At 42.2% G+C, this 22,177-nt stretch overlaps 3 protein-coding genes across 5 annotated transcripts in view; 2 read left to right on the top strand and 1 right to left on the bottom strand.

The window, feature by feature from the left end:
- Positions 1 to 2,760, top strand: part of LOC106521229 (coiled-coil domain-containing protein 85C) — a 10,771-nt gene extending 8,011 nt beyond the window's left edge. The window contains exons 2-5 of the mRNA XM_014013704.1: positions 256 to 329; positions 730 to 825; positions 933 to 1,031; positions 2,140 to 2,760. Of these exons, the coding sequence (XP_013869158.1) occupies positions 256 to 329; positions 730 to 825; positions 933 to 1,031; positions 2,140 to 2,232 (362 nt within the window). The 3' untranslated portion in view covers positions 2,233 to 2,760. The remainder of the gene's footprint in view (positions 1 to 255; positions 330 to 729; positions 826 to 932; positions 1,032 to 2,139) is intronic.
- Positions 2,761 to 4,706: 1,946 nt separating this feature from the next.
- On the top strand, positions 4,707 to 15,338 carry enpep (glutamyl aminopeptidase). Of its 3 annotated transcripts, XM_014013701.1 has the most exons (22): positions 4,707 to 5,212; positions 5,969 to 6,162; positions 6,256 to 6,739; positions 6,872 to 7,013; positions 7,173 to 7,307; positions 7,385 to 7,505; positions 7,781 to 7,935; positions 8,959 to 9,072; positions 9,165 to 9,299; positions 11,099 to 11,164; positions 11,243 to 11,308; positions 11,421 to 11,581; positions 11,667 to 11,749; positions 11,962 to 12,098; positions 12,604 to 12,659; positions 12,737 to 12,887; positions 13,163 to 13,236; positions 13,661 to 13,765; positions 13,864 to 14,034; positions 14,298 to 14,438; positions 14,708 to 14,789; positions 14,935 to 15,338. In XM_014013701.1, exons 2-22 carry the CDS (start codon positions 6,111 to 6,113, stop codon positions 15,079 to 15,081), a joined length of 2,778 nt encoding a protein of 925 aa, XP_013869155.1. In that variant the 5' UTR covers positions 4,707 to 5,212; positions 5,969 to 6,110; the 3' UTR covers positions 15,082 to 15,338. The 3 variants fall into 3 exon arrangements, with proteins under 3 accessions (XP_013869155.1, XP_013869154.1, XP_013869153.1); XM_014013700.1 differs by having other exon boundaries at positions 4,707 to 4,854; positions 5,969 to 6,739; XM_014013699.1 differs by having other exon boundaries at positions 5,969 to 6,739.
- Positions 15,339 to 17,150: 1,812 nt separating this feature from the next.
- Positions 17,151 to 21,912, bottom strand: rrh (retinal pigment epithelium-derived rhodopsin homolog). Its single transcript, XM_014013697.1, has 7 exons — positions 19,996 to 21,912; positions 19,628 to 19,818; positions 19,406 to 19,505; positions 18,455 to 18,608; positions 18,171 to 18,339; positions 17,666 to 17,844; positions 17,151 to 17,596 (listed from the first exon to the last, which is right to left on the bottom strand). Exons 1-7 carry the CDS (start codon positions 20,105 to 20,107, stop codon positions 17,491 to 17,493), a joined length of 1,011 nt encoding a protein of 336 aa, XP_013869151.1. The 5' UTR covers positions 20,108 to 21,912; the 3' UTR covers positions 17,151 to 17,490.
- Positions 21,913 to 22,177: the final 265 nt, after the last annotated feature.

Genomic DNA, 22,177 nt, shown 5'->3' with positions numbered 1-22,177 from the left:
CCCCCACTCCCCCCCATCTGCTCTGGAGATGAAGGGAATCTCAGCGACATGAAATGTAAAAACCTGTAGAGACTCATCCCAGAACACCTGAAACTATGAGTTCAGCTGAGTTTTAAACTGATTTTATGACCTCAGTCAGCAGAAACAAAAACATTTCTGAGCTGCTTTTTGTTTTTAGTTTTCACGTTGATGTGTTTGAYGGGGGATTGGGGGAATCTATCTGGTTAAATAAAGCTTTAATCTGTTTCTCTTCAGATGCATCAGACAGCTACATCCAGCAGCTGGAGAACAAAGTGAGGCTGCTGGTGGAGGAAAACCAGTTGTTACAGGTAAATATTCATGTTAACCCTATAAAAGCTCATATCTGCTCGTTTTATTTTAGTTTTCATTCCTCCTCCTTCAAGCTTCATTCGGCTTGTTTCACTCTAAATCCGAAGCAAAGTGAGGAATTATTTCTGCCTCGGAGCAGAGTTTCATTTTCTTTCCGCTCATTACGAGTCCCAGCTGAAKTTAAAAGACCAATCAGGAGGGGATTTAAAGATGGTTTAACTTTATTAGTTGATTTCCATCAGGGCTCGTTTCCTCACCTGGATCCAATCAGTGCAAGTTGGCTCTTTATAAACCGCTTTTGTTTTCAGATTTGGACCAGGTTTGATTGGGTTTTCTAAATCCTAAATCCAGTAAAATAAATAAATAAAAACATGAGAATAATCATCTCCTCTTCCTCAGCAGAAGCCCGCTCAGACCTCCAGCGGAGAACGTTCCCCCACGGGGCTCTACCCACTGCTGGGTCAGAAACCAGAAGCTGTTGTCCACGCGATGAAGGTGAACCACCTCACTGATAGAAACGGGTCTGTTGAATCAGACAGAACCGGTTCTGGCTGGTTTCTGCTTCYAATGTCTAACATCTGAATTGGTTTTTGTGAGTCCAGGTCCTGGAGGTTCACGAGAAGCTCGACAGGCAGAGCTCGAGGGAATATAATGAAGACCTCAGCGAGAAGGAGAAGGCCATCGTCAGGGAGATGTGCAACGTAGGTTTTTATTTGTTTTAGTCACAAAGAAGACCTAATCTTCTTTAGATTATTCTTTTTATGYACAGTGCCCTGAGACAACGTATGTTGTGACTTGGCGCTAWATAAATAAACTTGAACTTGAACTAAGACTAYCTTTAGAGGGGACATACCATGAAAAATCCACTTTTTTACCTGTTAAATACAATTTGTTGCGGACTTGGTGTCTCCAGGAGGCAGAAAATATTAATTTAGTCTCTCCTTCTTCTGCAAATGTATCTTTATTCTGTTTGGGTCATATTTTTCAGCCCATATAGTTTTTTTATTATGTCAAATTATCTGTGATGGAATAACCATATAAGGTCTGGACTTACCGACTACAATTTCCTTGTCTTAATTCTGCTCTGGTTCTGGGTCAGACTCTGGTTCTGGGTCAGACTCTGGTTCTGGGTCAGACTCTGGCTCCAACATGTAAGGCTGGATGGCCAAGTCTTCTGTCGCTGACATCTTTCAATTTAATTTTATATAAAACACTTCTGCAGCCTAGAAAACGTAACCTCCTCTCTCAAACCGGAGCGGACCGGTCTGGAAGCAGGAGGGGGTGGGGCTTGAAGAGTCTTAAAGGGATCCACGATTAGTTGTAAGACTTTATTCAATAATTATTTATTTTAACTGTAAAATAAAAACTGTAAAAACCCTAAAGGCTGTTAAGTTTTTATAATTTTTAAACAAATTTTTTAAAATTATATTACACGGAAGGAGCCATTTTCCTTACATGCAAAGCATACTGGGTAAATGATGACGTCAACGAGGTTATCGGTGCGAGGCTGCGAGTGAACTATATCTAWATGTTGATCAAATAAAGTCTACAACTAATCGTGGATCTCTTTAAAGGAAAGGTATCAAATCCGGCTGCTTTGAGACACGCCAGAAAAGTGGTGAAAGAGCAGCTGGTAACGTTAAAATAAGGAGGAATTCAAACCGAAGCTTTGTAGTTCCACTTTATATAGACCCCAGCTGAATGAGTTACTGTAAATGTGAAAAGGAAGGATTTGAAAACATGATATGTCTACTTTAAGGTCTAAATCTGAGGAGTATTAAAAAGCTGCTCAATGTCTCTTCCTCGCAGGTGGTTTGGAGAAAACTCGGCGACGCTGCCGGCTCCAAGCTCTCAGTSCGACAGCAGCTGTCAGGAAACCAGTTCAAAGGGGTGGCGCAGTAGGAGATAAACCCAACACAGCTCTGCAGTCTGTGGTGGAGAGTGGAAGAACCGCTGCCAGCCTGGATTTACACTTTATGGTTAAAGAACGGTGCTGCAGTCCGAGGTCTAACCTGCAGATCTGCTCKATGAGGCCACTCTGTGGACAGACGCTGAAAACACACGCAGAAAACAAAGTGTCCACGATTGAACTCTTTTGTCACTTTTGGATCAGCTCCAGTTTGATCAATATGTTCAGTTAAAGAAACCTAATCAGAATTTAAAATAAAATAAACTTCAAAATAAGGTTTTTGCATCCTATAAAGCATTTTGCTTTTAAAAAAACCAACAAACTGCAGTCAACATACAACATAACTGGGTCACATTCAGTCATAGAAAAGTCTTCATGTAAATCAGTGACGTTTATATTTTTAAATGTTCTGTGTGTAGCTGAAAAAATGTATTTTAGCAAAACTACATCATGAAGATGATGATTAAAAAGCAAAGATACTTTTAGATGAATAATAAAGTCTACTTTTTTGTGTAAATCTGTGTCTTGGTGATTGTGTGATTTTTGTTTTTATTTCTTTCTATATCGAKTTTTACAAATAATCTAAAACACCAACAGACTGACCTTGCTGGATCTTATTTCAAACTCTTAATAGTGTCACAGGGAGTTCAGAACACGAGTGAAAACACTGATAATGTTTGGATTGGGTTAGATTAGACAAAACTTTACTGCTGTTGTACATGTGAGAAGTGCTCAGGGAGAAGAGGCAAACTTCAGGCCCAGACCGGGAGGTGATCCTGCAACCTTCTTACAGCTGTAGAAAATCAACAGTTCCTCTGGAGGTTTTGGTCTGTAGCGCCTCTCAGTGGTGGGTTAAACCAATCTGCTCCTTTAGATCCTGTGAACTCAACAAACAGGATCAAAGAGAAGGGGCCGAGGACGGAGACACAAATCATTTTGTTTCTACAGAGACTGGAAAGACCAGGGGTGTCATCTTCACTGAGGACTACATCAGCATTATGGTTGTAATAAATAACTGAACATGAAACATCACGTTCATGAGCAACAAACAATAACTAAGCTCTACGTGGTATTTCCTGCATAGAAACAGTGTTTTAACACCCTGAAAAGTACGAGTACAAGTGACTAAATGTGAAATAAATATTACAAAAAAAATTAAAAGTAAAAGTTTTACTCACTGTTGAGTTGTGGTGAGTGGCTGTCGTTTTGAATTCTGAACCCTCCCACTTTCCTACAGGGAATTCCCACCGGAGGGGCGTTCTAATTTAAATTTGCAACTTATAAGTAGGAAATTCGGCACGGTGGCTCAGTTGGTAGAGCTGATGCCTCTCAGCAAGAAGGTCACCGGTTCAAATCCCGGTCTGGGGACCTTTCTGGGTAGAGTTTGCATGTTCTCTCCGTGCATGCGTGGGTTTTCTCCGGGTACTCCGGCTTCCTCCCACAGACCAAAAACATGACTGTTAGGTTAATTGATAACTCTAAATTGTCCCTAGGTGTGAGTGAGAGAGTGAATGGTTGTTTGTCTCGTTTGTCTCTATGTGTGGCCCTGTGATGGACTTGCGACCTGTCCAGGGTGTACCCCGCCCCTCGCACTGTGACTGCTGGATATGGGCACCAGTGACCCACGCGACCCTGAAAAGGAAGAAGCGTGTACAGAAAATGGATGGATGGATGGATGGAAGTAAAACTGGGCTGCAGCAAAAAATACAGCGAAATGGAGATTTTTACATGATGGACTTTTGAGTCCAGTGTCGTCATTTTAAAATAACATGTATAACGGTCAACGCTAGCTTTAAAGCAGCTTATTTTAAGACGTTAACGTTAGAACTTGAGCTTGGTGGTTTGAACCCCAGATGCAGCACTGAGTGATGGTGGCAAAAAGGTTGCAAAACAGGTCACTGAGTGTGTATATATGTCTGTGTATATACGGACAATATTTATGAATGTAGGCATGTATGTATGTATATCTTTATATATGTATGTGTATATTTTTATATATGCCCTCTATGTATTTATCCATTTATTTTTCAGGTGAGCAGACAGATGTTGGGTGTGTGGTCCTGTGTTTTGTAGGTGTACATTTAATAAACTCCTAATCGCTATTTCAGTCTTTCTATCTTTCTAATTACTTCTCTCTCTGTTTTTCTCTCTCTCTATTTTCTCTTCACAAAAAAAAAACATAATGGTGTGGAGAGGATGGCTATAAGGGGAGAAGGGAGGCCATCCAAAAAAAAGGTTGCAAAACAGGCTTTATTTAACAAAAGCGCTGGCGTGGCAGCAAAAATCAATACAAAGATACAAGGACTTGGCATGAGACGACACTACAACAGTTAACAAAGATCTGACACAGACTGAAGACAGAAAACAGAATATGAAAGAGAACTAATGAGCAGAAACAAGAAACACCTGTGAGAGAAACATTAGGAACAGGTGAGAGTGGGCGGGGCTGAAGGAAAGACAGGCAGGAGGAGGTGAACAGAGAAGGACAAGACAGAAAACTAGACTAGAATCAAAATAACACAAGAACCCAGACAGACCATACTGAGCACTCCATGCACTTTTATTCCCGTTAAAGCTGAAAACACAAAGCGGACTGTACTTCACACAGTGCAAAGGTAATTCTGGGTTACTTTGGTGACGTCGTCTCCACTGCTTCCAAACAACTACATCAGTGTTTACTGCAGCTACAACCACTACTCTGCTGCCACAGCCTGTTATCATCCACAGCTCAGGAATTAATGGGTCGCCACGGCTGTTTGGACCAGTTCAGACACATTTGTCTTATCTGACTCCACTGCTGTGAAACAAAAACAGTGAAGATAAAAACTGCTCAGGGTCAGACAGGATGTCAACTCAGGAAACCAAAAGTAAAAACAAAAAACAACAGGTTGATTAAATAAATCAGCCTCCCACAAATGAACTGGAGGATATAAACACTCATTAAACTCCAAAATAACTCTGTGGAGCTTTGAGGTGAGTAAAATCAGCCATTTTTTTTGTTTTAGAAGCGTTTTTTAGCAGATTAAATTAAGGTGTGTGGACAGCTGGGTAGACAAAAAACTGAGGTAGGTGGAAAACAAAATAAGTTACTTATCCAACTTTCACGGTGAGTCTGCACATTTTTCAGGGACCAGAAACTTGAGTTATGAACAAATGTTCCTCCTGTTTTATATTACCACCTGGCATAAGTCTTCAGAACATTTCAAACTAAAAAAAAGTGCAAATGCTGCATTTTTTATTTTTTCCGTGTTATTCAACAACCTGTGTCACCGTATGGATTTACCACCAATTTAACTTTGTTGAAACATGACTGTTCTGTGATTAAAACTCCAACGTAATATGATAATCAGGAACCGCAGCCAAAAAGATCAGGATGTCGTTTGTGGCTTTGGCTCGAGGGGCTCGCTCTTCTCTTGTAATCTCTGTTGTGTTGAACACGACACCGCACACAGTGGTGTTGGAACAACAAACCTTTCCTTTCGTTTCCATCGTCAGCTGCAGCTCCATCAAACTGAAGCCTCTCCTGAACGCTCTGTTTTATGTTGTTGCTGTGATTTTTATGACCTAACATGGATGGAAGTTGAACTTTAGCTTCTCATTTACAGGACTGTTGTAGATATTTAACAGAAAGTGGCACACTAACATGATTAGGGACAGAATAGTCCTCAGTGAAAAGTGAAAGGTTCACTTCTCCTCCTCCTTTCCTCCCTCTCGCTCTCCTCCCTTCAGCACCACAGGAGTCGGGCTTTGGTTCGGCTTGCATGCAGCTAATCTAAACAACGCAGGAGCCAAAAGAAACTCCAGGTCGGGTTCACAGATTCAGCCAAAGTCCTGCTTTGGACCGGAGAAGTTTTCAGGTTTGGAGGTCAGGATGCCAGAGAGCTTCGACACTGAGAAGTTCGAGAAACGTTACTGCATTCGAGGTAAGCATGCAGTCATCATCTGTGCTACGGTGRTGGTTTGCTCCTTGACTGTGGGTTTGGGGGTGGGCCTAAGTGGGTCCTCCTCATCCACAGCTGAAGCCACAGCTAAACCCACAGCTGAACCTACACAGCCTCCACCTGGCAGAGGGCCCTGCCAGCCTTCCTCTGATTCCTCTGGGGACTGGAAGAACTTCCGTCTGCCTGACTACGTCAAACCGGTCCACTACGACCTCCACCTGGAGCCGGACATGGTCCATGACACCTATACTGGCACTGTGGACATTCAGGTGGAGGTCCGTCAGCCCACCCGTCACCTGTGGCTACATATCAGGGAGACGTTTGTGAGCGCCACGCCCAAGCTGAGGGTCCTGAACAGTCAGGGGGAGCAGAGGGAGGTGGAGGTGAAGCGCTGCTTTGAGTACAAACCTGAGGAGTACGTGGTGGTGGAGGCCACAGAGGAGCTGCCAGCCAATGAAGCAGGAGAGCTTTACGTCCTCACTCTGGACTTCCAGGGTTGGCTCAACGGCTCCCTGGTGGGATTCTACAGTGTGGTCTACACAGAGGAGGGGATCACCAAGTAAGATCTGACAGTCTGTGCTATCATTTTTTGTAGACCTTAGAGTGAAATAATGGCAAATGATGACATCACCAAACCCTTGCATAATTAGCTGAGTTCGTTTGAATCCATTTGCTAAACTTTTCTCAACAGGAAGATTGCAGCAACCGATCATGAGCCGACAGACGCCCGAAAGTCTTTCCCCTGCTTCGATGAGCCCAACAAGAAGGCCACCTATTCCATCTCCATCACTCATGATGAGCAGTACGGTGCTCTGTCCAACATGCCAGAACAGGTAGGACAAAACCAGAAATGGTGCCATTACCAATGATTACCATAATGCTTYTTGTTGCATCACCAGTAAATTTAATAGCATGGAAATATATTTATAAATGTTACTGAGGTTTAACAAAGAAAACCTTCTAATTGGGGCCTTTTTGATTTGCTTTCCCAGGGTGTGCCTGAAAAACTTCCAGGCAGTAGAGTAAAAACTTCCTTCCAGAAGTCCGTCCCGATGAGCACCTACTTGGTTTGTTTCGCTGTTCATTTGTTTGAATATGTGGAGAGAACTTCTGCCAGCGGTATTCCCGTAAGTTTGAAGAACCATAATRTAAATAAAACACCTTTGAGCTTCTGTAATCTCAGTGCTGCTCCATCTCGTTGCAGTTGCGAATCTAYGCCCAGCCGAGTCAGTTGGTGACGGCAGAATATGCAGCTGACACGACAAAGATTATCTTTGACTACTTTGAGGAATACTTCAACATGTCATACTCGCTCCACAAGCTTGGTAGGATTCATGACTCTTTGTGGAAACATTGTCAAGAAACTAGACATTTTTTGGTGGCCACCTTAAATCTGGTTGTCTTGAAAAGCTGATCAGTTCTGTCCACTGGTTTATAAGATATTTTGCCAACAAGCTGAGTTCAGAATATTTTTTGGGAGTGATTATCGTTCTATCTGGTYATCAGGATCTCATTATCTGAGCAGGATTATCAGTTTGTGATGCGGTAAAATACTTGCTACACGGCCACTTCAGAGAACTTTTGTGCTGTTCTGACCCAGATAAGATAGCCATCCCTAACTTTGGTACTGGAGCCATGGAGAACTGGGGTCTGATCACCTACAGGGAGACCAACCTGCTGTACGATGAGAACGAGTCGTCCTCGTCCAACAAGCAGCGGGTGGCCAGCGTCATCGCCCACGAGCTGGTTCACCAGGTAACAAAAAAAAAAAAGAACTAAAAAAACCCCCAAACATGTTCTGATGAATTCCCAGTGAAATAACTGAGGATTTTATCCTTTTTTTTTTCTCTTTTCTCTTTGGTCTTGACATGAAAATCATCACAGAAAATCAAAGTTTAAAAAAGTTCTCTGGCATCAGTGTCTCTTAACCATAAAGGTTTAAGGTTTATTGTTCCGGTCATGTTAGAGTCATCAACAACCAGGAACAATCCATAAACCTGTAACTTCAGCTTATAAACCTTTATAGACAATCACCGCCAGCCTCCTTATCTCCTGTAGGTGTAAAATAGATAAGGAACGATTAAACCTCGGTTTGATCTGATGGGTCACATTTGAATGTTGTCAATGAATGATGTGAGGACAAACCAGTAGATTGAAGAACAACAATTGGGGCTTTTGGTAATAAGGAAATTGCTCTGATAAAGGAGCTGAGCTGGAAAGATGAAACCCTTGACTTCCTGGTTCATCTGTGTCAGGAATCACCAACAAAAACTGAAAAAAAGGGGGTAAAGTGACTAATCTGCACAACTAAAATTCAAACCCAAAGGATTATGAAAAGCTAAAGTTGTTTGGGCTTCCTGGGGTTTACCAGGCCTGGAGAGAGAGTTATCTGGGTTTTCCTCCTGGACTTGTTTTTTTCCCCAAGACCAGACATCAAGAGGCATAAAATGGATGGATGGTTGGTTGGATGGATGGATGGCTGGATGGATGGCTGGATGGATGGCTGGATGGATGGGCAGATTGATGGATGAAATAAATGTCATCAATCAGAAATTTGTACTTGCGATACAAAATATAATGAAACACCAGAATCTATACAAAAAGGTTATTTTTTGTCACTTTTAGGAAAGTTCGAATCATAGTTTGTGTATGTAACGTTTGCACACAATTTATTTTGTTCAGTGTAAAATAAATTAGTTGTACTCTCATTACAAAAAAGACATTCAGGGTTTTAACACAACAAAGACCCGAGAACCTTCTCATCCATGTCCTCTGCAGTGGTTTGGAAACATCGTCACCATGGACTGGTGGGATGACCTCTGGCTCAATGAGGGCTTTGCCAGTTTCTTTGAGTACATTGGCGTGGAAAAGGCTGAACCCTCCTGGGGTATGGTGAGTTCTGCTTTAAACATCCCACAAACAGTTTCACTGAAGGTTTCTGTCTGCTGGAAGTATCCCCCATGTGTCCTCCTGYCATTCTGCAGAGAGACATCATGATTATCGATGATGTACTTCCCGTCATGGTGAACGACGCCCTCCTTACCTCTCATCCAATCATCGTGGATGTGTCCAGTCCTGCAGAAATCACCTCTGTGTTTGATGCCATCTCCTACAGCAAGGTATGAACCAAGACAAACTCAGAGTTAAAAATTGGTTTAATTTGACGTTTTGATAACTTTCAGTTGGGTTATGCCTACCACAGTACTGAGACTGTCCTTTTCAAGGTGTTCAATGACATAAAGTCTGCAATCGATAAGATGGGATTTCATTTGGGCATTTGATATCAATCCACATTGGGATGAAAATATGGGGATATATTGATGTTTTTGTTTTGTCCGTACATCCGTTATTTTCTGCTTATCCGGGGTTGGTTCTTGGGGGCAGCAGCCTAAGCAGAGAGATCCAGACTTCCCTCTCTCCAGCCACTTAGGCCAGCTCRACCGGGGGAATCCCAAGGTGTTCCCAGGCCAGCTGAGAAACATAGTCCCTCCAGCATGTCCTGGGTCTTCCTCTAGGTCTCCTCCCAGTGGGACGTGTCCTGAACACCTCACCAGGGAGGCGTCCAGGAGGCATCCTAACCAGATGAACCACCTCAACTGGCTCCTCTCGACGTGGAGGAGCAGTGGCTCTACTCTGAGTCCCTCTCAGATGACTGAGCTAAGCTTCTCACCCTATCTCTAAGGGAGAGCCCAGACATCTTGCGGAGGAAACTCATTTAGGCTGCTTGTMTCCGCGATATTGTTCTTTCGGTCACTACCCAAAGCTTTTGACCATAGATGAGGGTAGGACTATGAACGTAGACTGACCAGTAAATCGAGAGCTTTGCCTACTGGCTCAGCTCTCTCTTCACCACGACAGACCGGTACAGTGGCAACATCACTGCAGATGCAGCACCAACCCGCCTGTCGATCTCCCGCTCCATTCTTTCCTCATTCGTGAACAAGACCCTGAGATACTTAAACACCTCCACTTGGGGCAGGACCTCCTCTCCGACCCGGAGAAGGCACCCTACCAGTTTCTGGCTCAAGACAATGGTGTCGGATTTGGAGGCACTGATCCTCATCCTGGCCGCTTCACATTCAGCTGAAAACCGCTCCAGTGAGAGCTGAAGATCACGATCTGATGAAGCCAATAGGACCACATCATCTGCTAAAAGCAGAGATGTGAATCTAAGGTCACAAAAAGGATCCCCTCAACACCTCGGCTGCGCCTAGAAATTCTGTCCATAAAAGTTATGAACAGAATCGTAACAAAGGGCAACCTTGGCGGAGTCCAACTCTCACCAGAAACGAGTCCGATTTACTACCCGTAATGTGGACCAAACTCTGGCACCGGTCGTACAGGGACCTAACAGCCCATATCAATGGGCCTGGTACCCCATACTCCCGGAGTACCCCCCACAGGAGTCCCAGAGAGACACGGTCAAACTTCTTCTCCAAGTCCACAAAACACATGTAGACTGGTTGGGCGAACTCCCATGCACCCTCCAAGACCCTGCTGAGGGTCATCTGTTTAAACTACTCTGGTCTTCTGGTTCAGGTCTGATTCTCTCCATTTCCAGAATCAAAACCGAACATGAGGCAGCATTGAGTTTTTATGCTCTACTAATATGGAACRAAATCTCAGAAAGCTGTAAGAATGCAGAAACCCTGAGCTTTTTTAAATCAAAGTTAAAAACCTATTTCAGTTGACAGTTCTGTTTAAAATACTCTGCTATTCCAGTGTAATGATTTTTTTGTTTTCATCATGTAAAGCACTTTGAATTGTTTTGTTACTGAGTTGTGCTATATAAATAATCTTGCCTTGCCTTAAAAAAACTAAACCCTGCACCTATAAGAAATGATTCATAATTCATATCCCTCCTTCTGATAGATAAAAAAAAATCTTCAAGTGATTCTAAATGTCCAACATTTTACAGGGGGCGTCTGTTCTCAGGATGCTGGAGGACTGGATGGGCAGAGACCTSTTCAGGGACGGCTGCAGGGTAAATCCAGGTCCAGATGTTCGGATTGTTTGTTTGATTAATGTAATGCTCTGCTTTTTTGCTCTTTTTTGGCCACAGAAATACTTAAAAGACCACCACTTCCAGAACGCCAAAACATTTGACTTCTGGACCGCTCTCAGTAGTGTATGTATACTTCAAATTATTTGTTGTGCTGTCAAACCTGATTGAAATTTTGCTGCTGACCTCAAATCGTGGAACAGTAAACGAGTTGAAATTCAAAATATTTTGTTCCCAGGTGAGTGGGTTGGACATTGCAGGGGTTATGGACACTTGGACCAAACAGATGGGTTATCCTGTTGTGAATTTGACAGTTTCGGGGACCAGTGCCAAACTGACCCAAAAACGTTTCCTCCTGGACCCTTCAGCTAACGCCAGCACACCTATTTCACCTTTTGGGTGAGTACTTCACAAAAAACTCTGTTTTTATTGTCATTAATACACTAAGACGTGATGATTTCTGATTTTGTGAACCTGCATCTAGATACAAGTGGACAGTTCCAGTCAAATGGCGTTCTGTGCAGAGTGAAAAAAAGATGATGGCGATGTTTGACAAGGACAGTACAGGTACAGTGTACAAATTGAGCTCATGTTCAGGTAAAGATTTCTTGTGTGCATTCAGGTTTTCTGTTTCAGTTCTTATTTATTTGTTTGGCTCACTTTTTCACCTGCAGCCCACTCAGAATTCAACAAGTAAAAAAGTAAAGAATAATATCTAGTATTTGCCAAATTAAGACACTTGATGCTCAGTTTTGACTTGTTTTCTCCTAACTTTTCAGAGCAACTCGTCACTGACTACACGCCCACAGAAGACGGGCTGCTGAAGATCAATAACGACCATATTGGATTCTACAGAGTCAGTCATGACGACGACATGTGGACCATCATCAGTGATCAGCTTCAAACCAACCACTCGGTAAAGCTGATCAGCCCCGTTTATGATTTTATCTGATTAAACAATTTTAACAAATCTACTGCTGTGCTTTTTCAGCCCTTGTTGTGTGAATTCTCTTTATTTAAATTTTTATCAAGGCTTTTGCTACGTGTAGCTTTCACTTTTGCTACTTTAGCTAGCTTTTGACATTAATCTTTAGCTAATCTTACTATCAAAAGACTAGTTAAAAGCTAAAGACTGCACATTAGCTTTTAACAAGTGTTTTGTTGTTTTTACCTATTTAGGTAGCCTTTTTCCACTTACAGTTTCAAGACACTTTTGCTATAATTTTGGCTATAGTCTTTTGCAACTTTTAGCCTTTAACAAACAATGGCTGCTTTTAGCTAATGCATTTCTACTTTTTTAGCTAGCTTTTAATACATTAGCTTCTAGCTAATAAATTGCTTCGTGTTTATGGTCCATTTTTAAACGAATTTTATTTTTTTTTAGATGTTTTTATTTGAAAAATCACTGTTTTTTTAAACAGGTTTTTAACGCAGCTGATCGTACGAGCTACATTGATGATGTTTTTGCTCTCGCGAGGTATGAAATAAAAAATAAACATTTTAAACATTCCAGAGCAAACCCACAAGTTTTGTTTGTTTGTTTTCAACAATCAGGGCTGATATTGTGGATTATGGGAATGCGTTTAATCTCACAATGTATCTTCAAAATGAGTCCGACTACATCGTCTGGAGTCGAGTGGCCTCTTCCATCGCCTACGTTCGAGACATGCTGTCCAAYGACAACGAGCTTTACACGCTGTTTCAGGTCAGCAGAAAAGTTAAATAATATCACAACAAACACATTAATCTGGAAATTTATGATGCTAAACTTAAAGCTGAATATATCGATCAAATCAGCAGATTATTTTCAATTTAAATTAACAAAAACATGAAACAAATCATGAATGTCAGTTAATATTTTCAACTTTCGTTGTGCTCAAGTGTCAGAAAAGAAGCTGAATTTTCTTTTACAAATATGTTCAGCTGGTTGTTGCGGTTTTCTTGTTTTTTTTTTAAAAATATTTTGACTTTTTGTTCTAGAAATTGTTTCGTGATCACGTTAAACCAATCTCTACTCAGCTGGGCTGGAATGATGTAGGAACACAAACAGAAAGGTAGAAATAAATCCATCAAAAGTTCACATTTTTGTGCCTTCGAATAATTGTTTTGTAGCTTTTTCCTTTCTTTATTTGCAATCAGACTACTCCTGCATACTTTTTGTATTTTCAGCCATTCATCTTGATCAGTCTAACCTTTGGTTTAGTGATGTTATACTGTATTTTTCCAACTCCTTCTTCCTTTGAAAACATTGTTCTTTTTAAAATCTGTTTCAACAAACTCTGTTTTTACTGTTATGCTGTTTTGCTTGTAACATATTTTGCCAATTATAACATCTACTATGCTAATTTTAGCTTTGATTTWGCTAATTTAAGCGAATGTTGGCATGTTGTACTAACTATAGCATCTGTTTTACAACTTTTATCATCACTATTGCTGATTTTGATAAGTTTCTTTTGTGGTAACTGTTTTTTTGTTCAGGTTGCTGAGGGAAATTGTGCTCACCATCTCCTGTCAGATGGATGACAAAGAGTCGCTGAACGAAGCCGCTCGTATTTTTGACGAGTGGATCCACGGTAGTCTCAGGTGGACTTTTCAAACTAACAGAGCTCATGATTTCTAACAGAGCAGCTGCTAAAATGTGATTTTGTCTTTGGTAACCTTTGACCTCTTCTGACCTGCAGCAGCGTACCTGTGAACCTCAGGCTGCTTGTGTATCGGTACGGCATGAAGAGCTCAACCTCTGAGAACTGGAACGTCATGTTCCAGAGGTACAAAAACTCAACTCTGGCTCAGGAGAAGGACAAGCTGCTGCACGGGCTGGCATCTGTGGAGGACGTCTGTCTTCTCTCYAAGTACGTAAAACATCTCAGTCTTTGCTTTGAAGGAAGCAGCCATTTTTAAAAAGTCTGAATTTAAAGCTATTGGGTTGAAACAGCTGTCTGTCCAGTGATTGTTACTGTGAGAGTTGCATTCATTTATCTCCATCTGTTGTTGAGTTTTTTTAATTTTTATTTTTTTTTGCTAACAAACACATGCACAAGAAAGCAAAAATAGTACTGCCCTCAGCTCCAGGCAGTGTCAGGAAGTGAAGGTGGACATTTCCTCTGTCCAACAGGCTCCTGGAGGCAACTAAAGATGAGAGCGTGGTGAGGAGTCAGGATCTGTTCACGGTGGTGCGATACGTGTCGTACAACCCGCTGGGTCAGAACATGGCCTGGGACTGGACCACCTTAAACTGGAACTACCTGGTCAACAGGTCTGTTCAAACAAACAAAACAGTTTATAGCACTTCATACTGTTCCAGTCCTTATTCTCTGAAGTCAATGAGTTAAAACATCATTTATTTCAAAATGTTATGGCTTTATTGCACAGTTTGATATCCTAGGATAACATAAAACATTTAACAGTTGCTGTGTTTTGTTTCAGAGGTGTTTGTGTCTCAGAGAAACACTTTCCTTTGGACTTTAACATGCTTTAAATCCATGTACTCTGTTGGTGATGAGAATCATTTACCTGCTTTTAAAGGTACACCATCAACGACAGAAACCTCGGCCGTCTGCTGAACCAAATCTCAACCACCTACAACTCTGAGGCCCAGCTGTGGAAGGTCAGAGGTCGTCTTTGTGACCGTTTTTTTTTGTAGCTCTGAACAGATAAAAGCAGAGTTCTTGTTGTAAATCTGACTGTTCTCTTTGATTTTAATGTTTTTCTTACTCCTCCTGTGGTGTTTTTCCTCTGCTTTGGTTCTTCAGATGGAGCATTTCTTCCAGCTGACGCAGAACGCCGGTGCAGGAGAGATGCCGAGGAAGCAGGCGCTGGAGACGGTGAGGAATAACATCAAGTGGCTCAAGAGTAACCGGGCAGAGATCCGAACCTGGCTGATGAGCAATGTGAAGTAAAACAAAAACCTTCGGGTGCATCGTCAGATTATTTGGCGGTTTTATAATCCCACCTTGTTTCAGAGCCCTTTTTAGTGTTCGTCTCTCTGAAAAGCCAAAGACATCGACCAGAATAAATATTTTTTCAGATTACTTTGTGTTATTTATCTCACTCTGAGCTGTCAGCTATGATGAAGGAAACCGTTTTGATAGGTTTAAATGACTAACACTGGTAACAGGATGAAAAATGAAAATTAAAAACAGGGATTTTAATGTAATATTGAGTGGATATGTGTTCTTCATCTAACCTATTTCTGCATTTTTGTTGCAATATTTGATAAAAAAGTACACCTTAATTGGGAAAAAGGTTTAGGTTTGGGTGTGGTGGTTTTTTTTTTGTCCCTTTCTACCATCGACTCCATCTTGTTCCAGAGTCAGGTTTTGGGGGCAGCAGCTTGACCAGGAGGGTCCATTCCTTTCTTTCCACAGCCACTGATTTTGGGAGGACTCAAGGTGTTCCCTGACCAACTGAGAGACMCTCACCGGCCACTTTATTAGATACACCTGTCCGACTGCTCATTAACGCAAACGTGGAATCAGCCAATCACATGGTAGCAACTCAATGCATTTAATCATGTAGACATGGCCAAGACGATCTGCTGTAGTTCAAACCGAGCATCAGAATGAGGAAGAAAGGTGATTTAAGTGACCTTGAACGTGGCATGGTTGTTGGTGCCAGACGGGCTGGTCTGAGTATTTCASAAACTGCTGATCTACTGGGATTTTCACCCACAACCTACTCTAGGGTTTATAGAGAATGGTCTGAAAAAGAGAAAATGTTCAGTGAGCAGCAGTTCTGTGGAAGCAAATGCCTTGTTGATGCCAGAGGTCAGAGGAGAATGGCCAGACTGGTTCGAGCTGATAGAACAGCAACAGTAACTCAAATAACCACTCGTTACAACCGAGGTCTGTGGAAGAGCATCTCTGAACACACAACACGTCAAACCTTGAGGTAGATGGGCTACAGCAGCAGAAAACCACACCGAGTGCCACTCCTATCAGCAAAGAACAGGAAATTGAAGCTACAATTCACACAGATTCACCAAAACTGGACAATAGAAGATTGGAAAACATTGCCTGGTCTGATGAGTCTGGATTTCTGCTGCAACATTCGGATGGTAGGGTCAGAATTTGGTGTCAACAACCTGAAAGCATGGATCCATCCTGCCTTGTATCAATAGTTCAGGCTGGTAGTGGTGGTGCAGTGGTGTGGGGGATGTTTTCCTGGCACACTTTGGGCCCATTAGTACCAACTGAGCATCGTGTCAACGCCACAGCCTACCTGAGTATTGTTGCTGACCGTGTCCATCCCTTTATGACCACAGTGTACCATCTTCTGATGGCTACTTCCAGCAGGTTAACGCACCATGTCATAAAGCGTGAATCATCTCAGACTGATTTCTTGAACACGACAATGAGTTCAATATACTGGAATGGCTCCACAGTCACCAGATCTCAATCCAATAGAGCATCTTTGGGAGATCCACATCATGGATGTGCAGCAGACAAATCTGCAGCAACTTTGTGATGCTGTCATGTCAGTATGGACCAGACTCTCTGAGGAATGTTCCCAGTACCTTGGTGAATCTATGCCACAAAGGATTAAGGCAATTCTGAAGGCAAAAGGGGGTCCAACCCAGTACTAGCAAGTTGTACCTAATAAAGTTGCAGGTGAGTGTAGTCCGTCCAGCGTGTTCTGAGTCTCCTGGAAAACTGGTGTTTCTGAAGACATCTGCTAGACTTTTCTTCATTGATGCATCAAAAAACACTAGTCCAAGCCCAGACCATCACAGAACYAGACGTTTGGACTGAAGTATGTTTTTTGGGTTAGGGTCTGATGACGACGTACAGTCGAATTGCTAAGATTCGGCAAAAATGGAATTGGATTCTTCTGAAAAACTACAAGTGGCCTAACGTTTCTTGATTTGACACTAAACTGGTCCTTAATATCTATAAACCTGACAGTTATAAATGTTTTTGTGTTGGATAATGTCTATCAGCTTTGGCAGCCATCATGTATCAGCTGTATACTCAGTGATTACTTAGTTTTATTAATATGTCAAGTGACGAGACACTTTACAGTGTGAACAAAACGATCATATACAGACTTATCATTGCCTTTCACTTTAACAAAAGCCTCATTTGAAGAAAATGGCACACAATGGCAAACAAAAACACTCAGAATATTTTAAATGTATTTGTTTAAATATTGGACGACTACAACAGGAAGGTGGAATTTACACAGTAAATACCACACTGCATTCAGGGACTCATCGGAACAAACAGCTACAGTACAAAGAAATCAGCAGCGGGTCTATATAGCGCCTGTTTTAAATGTTTAACGTGGTGTCGCTCTGTAGTAACCAGTCCTTATTGGGTCAGAGGCTGCTGAGAGGTGGTCATAGGAACCTGGGTGCTGATGTTGACCCGCTGCCTGGTTTGACACTGGATCATCCCGACAATGGCTCTTCTGAACCTGCAGGGAGACAGCCGTTATGGTTTCCACCTTCACTGCAGCACACGCTGGAGAACAGACACCACTCACTTCTTGTTAGCGATCACGTAGATGCAAGGATTGTAAAAGGTGGAGGACTTGGCAAAGAGGGGGGCGATGATGGCCATGGGGGCCGGGATGGTCTTTGGGTCGCCGAACGATGCCCAGAGACACACCAGGGAGTACGGAGACCAGGCGACCAGGAACATGACGATCATTACGATGGACATCTGAAACACAGCAAACAAAAACACTCAAGGTTTGGTTTGTTGAAATAAAACAAATGGATCCTCTCTGGCAGTCCCAGACCAGAGAGGATACCTATTCTCCCCAGCAGATTCTTGGTTCTCCCAACTAGACGTGCCCAAAAAAACCTCCAAAGGAAGCCACAGCATGACATCTTAATCAGACAACCAAACCACCTAATCTGACGTCTTGATGCTGAAAAGCAGCAGCTATAATCTGGACTCCCACCCAGATGAGCTCTTAGGCAACAAACTGTTCAGAACCTGAAACCAGAGGCTTGTACATCAGCGTTTCAGATCCGGTTTTTCACCTTGGTGACGTCCATCTGGTCYGACCAGTCGATGTTGATGCTGTCCAGACAGTTGCTGGCCTTGTATCTTTTAACGGTGACCGACACGTTGTAGTAGCAGTAAAACATGACGGTGAGGGGGAGCAAAAAGTTCACCGCAATCACTGTCATGGTGTAGGAGATGAAGGAGCTGTGGAGGGAAAGTAGAGATGTTCAGCTGAAGACCTGATGATTGAAGTGACTGGAAACAAACTCTGAGGCTCAGTCGACCTGAAGCAGTTTAAGAAATAAAATGGTTTTCCTACGCATCGTTCTGCCTCCAGTTGATGGTACACGTGGCTCCGGTTGGGTCAGGGGCGTAACCCGCCCAGCCCACTATGGGCATGGAGGACCAGAACACTGCGTTCAGCCAGGCAGCCAGAATCAGAATGTTGTACGACCTCACTGTCATTTTCTGTCCTGAAGGAACAAATCACAGGGAAGTAAAAAAAAAAAATACATCTCTTGTGTCATGACCCAGACTCTGTTGAGGGGGTCCACGAATGTCAATCAAGTCTGTGTCTGGTAAAAGGAGCTCTGGCGCAGGGCTGGCCCAAGCCATTTTGGCGGCCTAGGCAAGATTTCAGGTGGTGCCTCTTGTACAATCTTCTAAATCTCACGGCCAGTTTACAGACATTCACATACCAAATTAAATGGTTTTGTCTGTGATATTATTATTTATCTTCAGAAACCAGAACAATACCAAAAGTCTACCTCATACCTGCTAGCATCTGCTGACAGCAACAAGAAACACCTGTTCATGTTAACCAGCAGCTGTGGACTGAAGCAGTTCTAGGGGGTCCAGATGTAAACTCCCCCCAGAAAACCTTTTAAAAGATCTACAAAAATTTCATTTTACAGCCACTGAAGAGCATTTTGCCAAATTCTTGGGATTAATAGAACAAAATAAAATCAGTATTTTGCGAAGGTAAAACACTGAAAACCAGACTTAGCCTTATTTTTTTCTGTTTATACACTGAGCACCAGTTGTTAGTCTTGCCTGCATCACATGATATTTTATAATAAAAAAACCTTCATAAACCTGAGTGACCAGTCATTATTCTACAAACTAAATCAACTGTACTCTGATAAAAAGTTTTAAAATGTATGTTTTTCATCCCGTATTTGTGGCACCCCCTAGATGGACTGTGCCCTTTGCATTTGCYTATACTGCCTATGCCACAAGCCGGCCCTGCTGTGGAGGGGTTTAAATGCACCTATGTCTGGTCTGCAGATAGTGAGGTAGCGATCGATGGCCACCACAGTCAGCAGGCCGATGCTGGCCATGCCAAAGAAAATGTTGAGAGCCGCGTAGATCTGGAGACGGAAAAAAACAAATCGTTATATTTTCTTTTCAAGCAACCAAATTGTCTCAAAGTCTCTATATCAGGTCTTCCTAAGTGCTTCATTTTGTACTTTGGCTGCTTTTTCCTCCTCACCTGACAGCCGGTGTAGCCGAACTTCCAGCTGCCGTGGATGTCTGAGGCGGCCGACATGGGATAACCGATTCCGGCCACTCCGATGTCGGTGAAGGCCAGGTTGATGATGATGAAGTTGGTGGCTGTGCGGAGCTCCCTGAACTTCACGAACATCATCAGCACCACAATGTTACTTGTTAAACTGATGACACCTAAGAGAAGAGGAGAGAAACAGGCTGACAGCGATGAGGGACGAAACTTGGAGTAAAACTGAACCTGTGTAAATACATTCGTTTAGTTTTATAGTATCAACACCCAAACTTTGGATAATTTTCTGTTAATCTCAGACATTAGTGAGTGTATATATGTCTGCATTAGAAATGATTTACCTGCAGTTATCAGATATCCAGCCACGATGTTGTGCTCCATCTGAGTAAAAGCACTTTTCCCTCCGTACGGTGCAGCATCACTCGAAGTATTGACCTCAGATTCAACCCCCATTTTCCAAGGAGTTCAAAAATCAAAAACAAAAACAGTACAGGTGTTTAAATGAAAAGTAAGAGCGTGAAAACTCTGCAGATCCTTTAAAAAAATCAGAATAAAAGTGCAGAGAGGCCGTGTTGTGAAACTAAAACCTGGCTGCACAGAGGTGGGGGGTGAATGTGGATTATTACATACCAACCAGCTCTGTTCCCAGCTGGCAGTTTGTACACAAAAAAGGATTTTCTGCTCACGTGGATTAAAAGCTGGTTTCTAACTTTGACATAAAAGCACTGAACTAAAGTTTTAACTGATGACAGTGATGACTGAACCACAATCGGTGTTGGATTAACAAAGTACGGAGACGCAAACTCTCCTGACTTGTTGTGTAGCAGCAGTTGACTTTAAGTATTAAAGTGCAGCTTTGWACAACAACCAGAACATTCTTCTAAAGAGAGAAAATCCAAAAGCAACAACTTCAGAAGTGGATGTTTTACAACATGATAGTTTGAGTCTTTTAAAAGGAATATGCAATGCAGTACCGCTTCCAGGACAATAGGTAGGGCTAAACACCCTGCTGATGTGCGCGGAGGGATTTGATTTGATTTGTTGRTTTAACAGGAAAAGATCACTAAAAATCAAGCCTGACTCAGCATAATTGCTGTTTTACAGCAGGTTCCTGTTCTGCAGCACATAAAACACTCAGAAATACAGCATCACAAGATTTAAGTAACCGAACTACTTCCTGTCACCGTTCAACCAGCATCTTTAGTACAAAAGATTCTACATCCTTGTCAGGAGAGGACAATAAATAAGTTCTCTAGTTTTGGGTGGGTGGTGAAAATGACTGTGAAGATGAAATAAAGATGAGGAGACGTCGCTTTTGGCCAGCCGATGAGGGAGTTTTATTGAGTTCAACAGATCAATACAACCGACAGAATCATCCCAGCTGAACTGACGTATTTAGAAACCAGACCCTTTTATTCCCAAACTGTTTTCACAACACAAATTCTACGTACCCAGGAAGGGTGGTCACTTCCAAGAATTGGGCTGGAAATTTAAGAGCACCCAGTACACTTATTAAATCTATTTGTAGACTGTTTGATGATCTCACCTTTTACAGAACTTTCTTACCAGATGTTTATACGACCCTTATTCTGACCTTTTGTCCCAGCTCCTAACAAGTACTGCTACAATCCTCAACAACTGTAGAAGAGGTTGATCTTCAAGAATTGACATCAAGTTTGACAGTTCCTATTGCTGCTRTTGCTCCTTGGTGTTRTAATGAAGCAAGTGTAGATGCAAATCTGTTAAAATGTCAATCTTACAGTGGTAACGTTGTTGAGGGTTAAATCAGAAAATATTATTCAGAGTACATGGCTGTATATACAGATGCATCTAGAACTAGTGATAATTAAGCTGGTATTGCATTTCTGATACCAAATTTGGGCTTTATAAAAAATAATAGGACTAATGATAACTTAGCAGTTTATACAGGTGAACTTTTAGCTTCTTGTCGCATTAACCTGGATTGAGGAAAATGGTTTAGAAAAAGTGTTAATAGTTTCTGATTCCTGCAGTRCATTAACAAGCATTCAGAACATGAAGTCAGAGTCAAGACAGGATATTATTTATGAAATTCAACAAACATTATATAGATTATTCCAAATTAGAAGGGAAATTGTGTTTTTATGGGTTCCATCTCGCATACGGGTTGAAGGAAATGAGTTAGCAGACCAATACGCAAAGAAAGGGGCATCGAAACAAGTTAAAAAAACAAAAAGAAAAAAAATTGTATAGGTCTTCTGGACGGGTTCTTCTCTAATGAAACGTTTCGTCTCTCCTCCAAGAGACTTCTTCAGTCTGAGAGTTTCAGGTGAAATTCAGGACTGAATTCAGGTTTTCTTCAGTGGGAGAACTTAGGAGGATTTAAACCCTGAACATTGGTTGAGGAAAAACTATAAAAAGAGATTCTTCATCTCCCGTCTTGTTGGAGCATAGAGAGCTGCTGCTCCACGTCAGAAGGAGTCAGCTGAGGTGGTTCTGGCATCTGACTAGGGCGCCTCTCTTTGGGGGTGCACGCCCCACTGG

The sequence above is a fragment of the Austrofundulus limnaeus genome, unplaced genomic scaffold (genome assembly GCF_001266775.1).
Source record: "Austrofundulus limnaeus strain Quisiro unplaced genomic scaffold, Austrofundulus_limnaeus-1.0 Scaffold105, whole genome shotgun sequence".
Classification (NCBI taxonomy): domain Eukaryota; kingdom Metazoa; phylum Chordata; class Actinopteri; order Cyprinodontiformes; family Rivulidae; genus Austrofundulus; species Austrofundulus limnaeus.
Note: the sequence above shows the minus strand (reverse complement) of the source record. Positions and strands in the feature narration are given on the sequence as shown.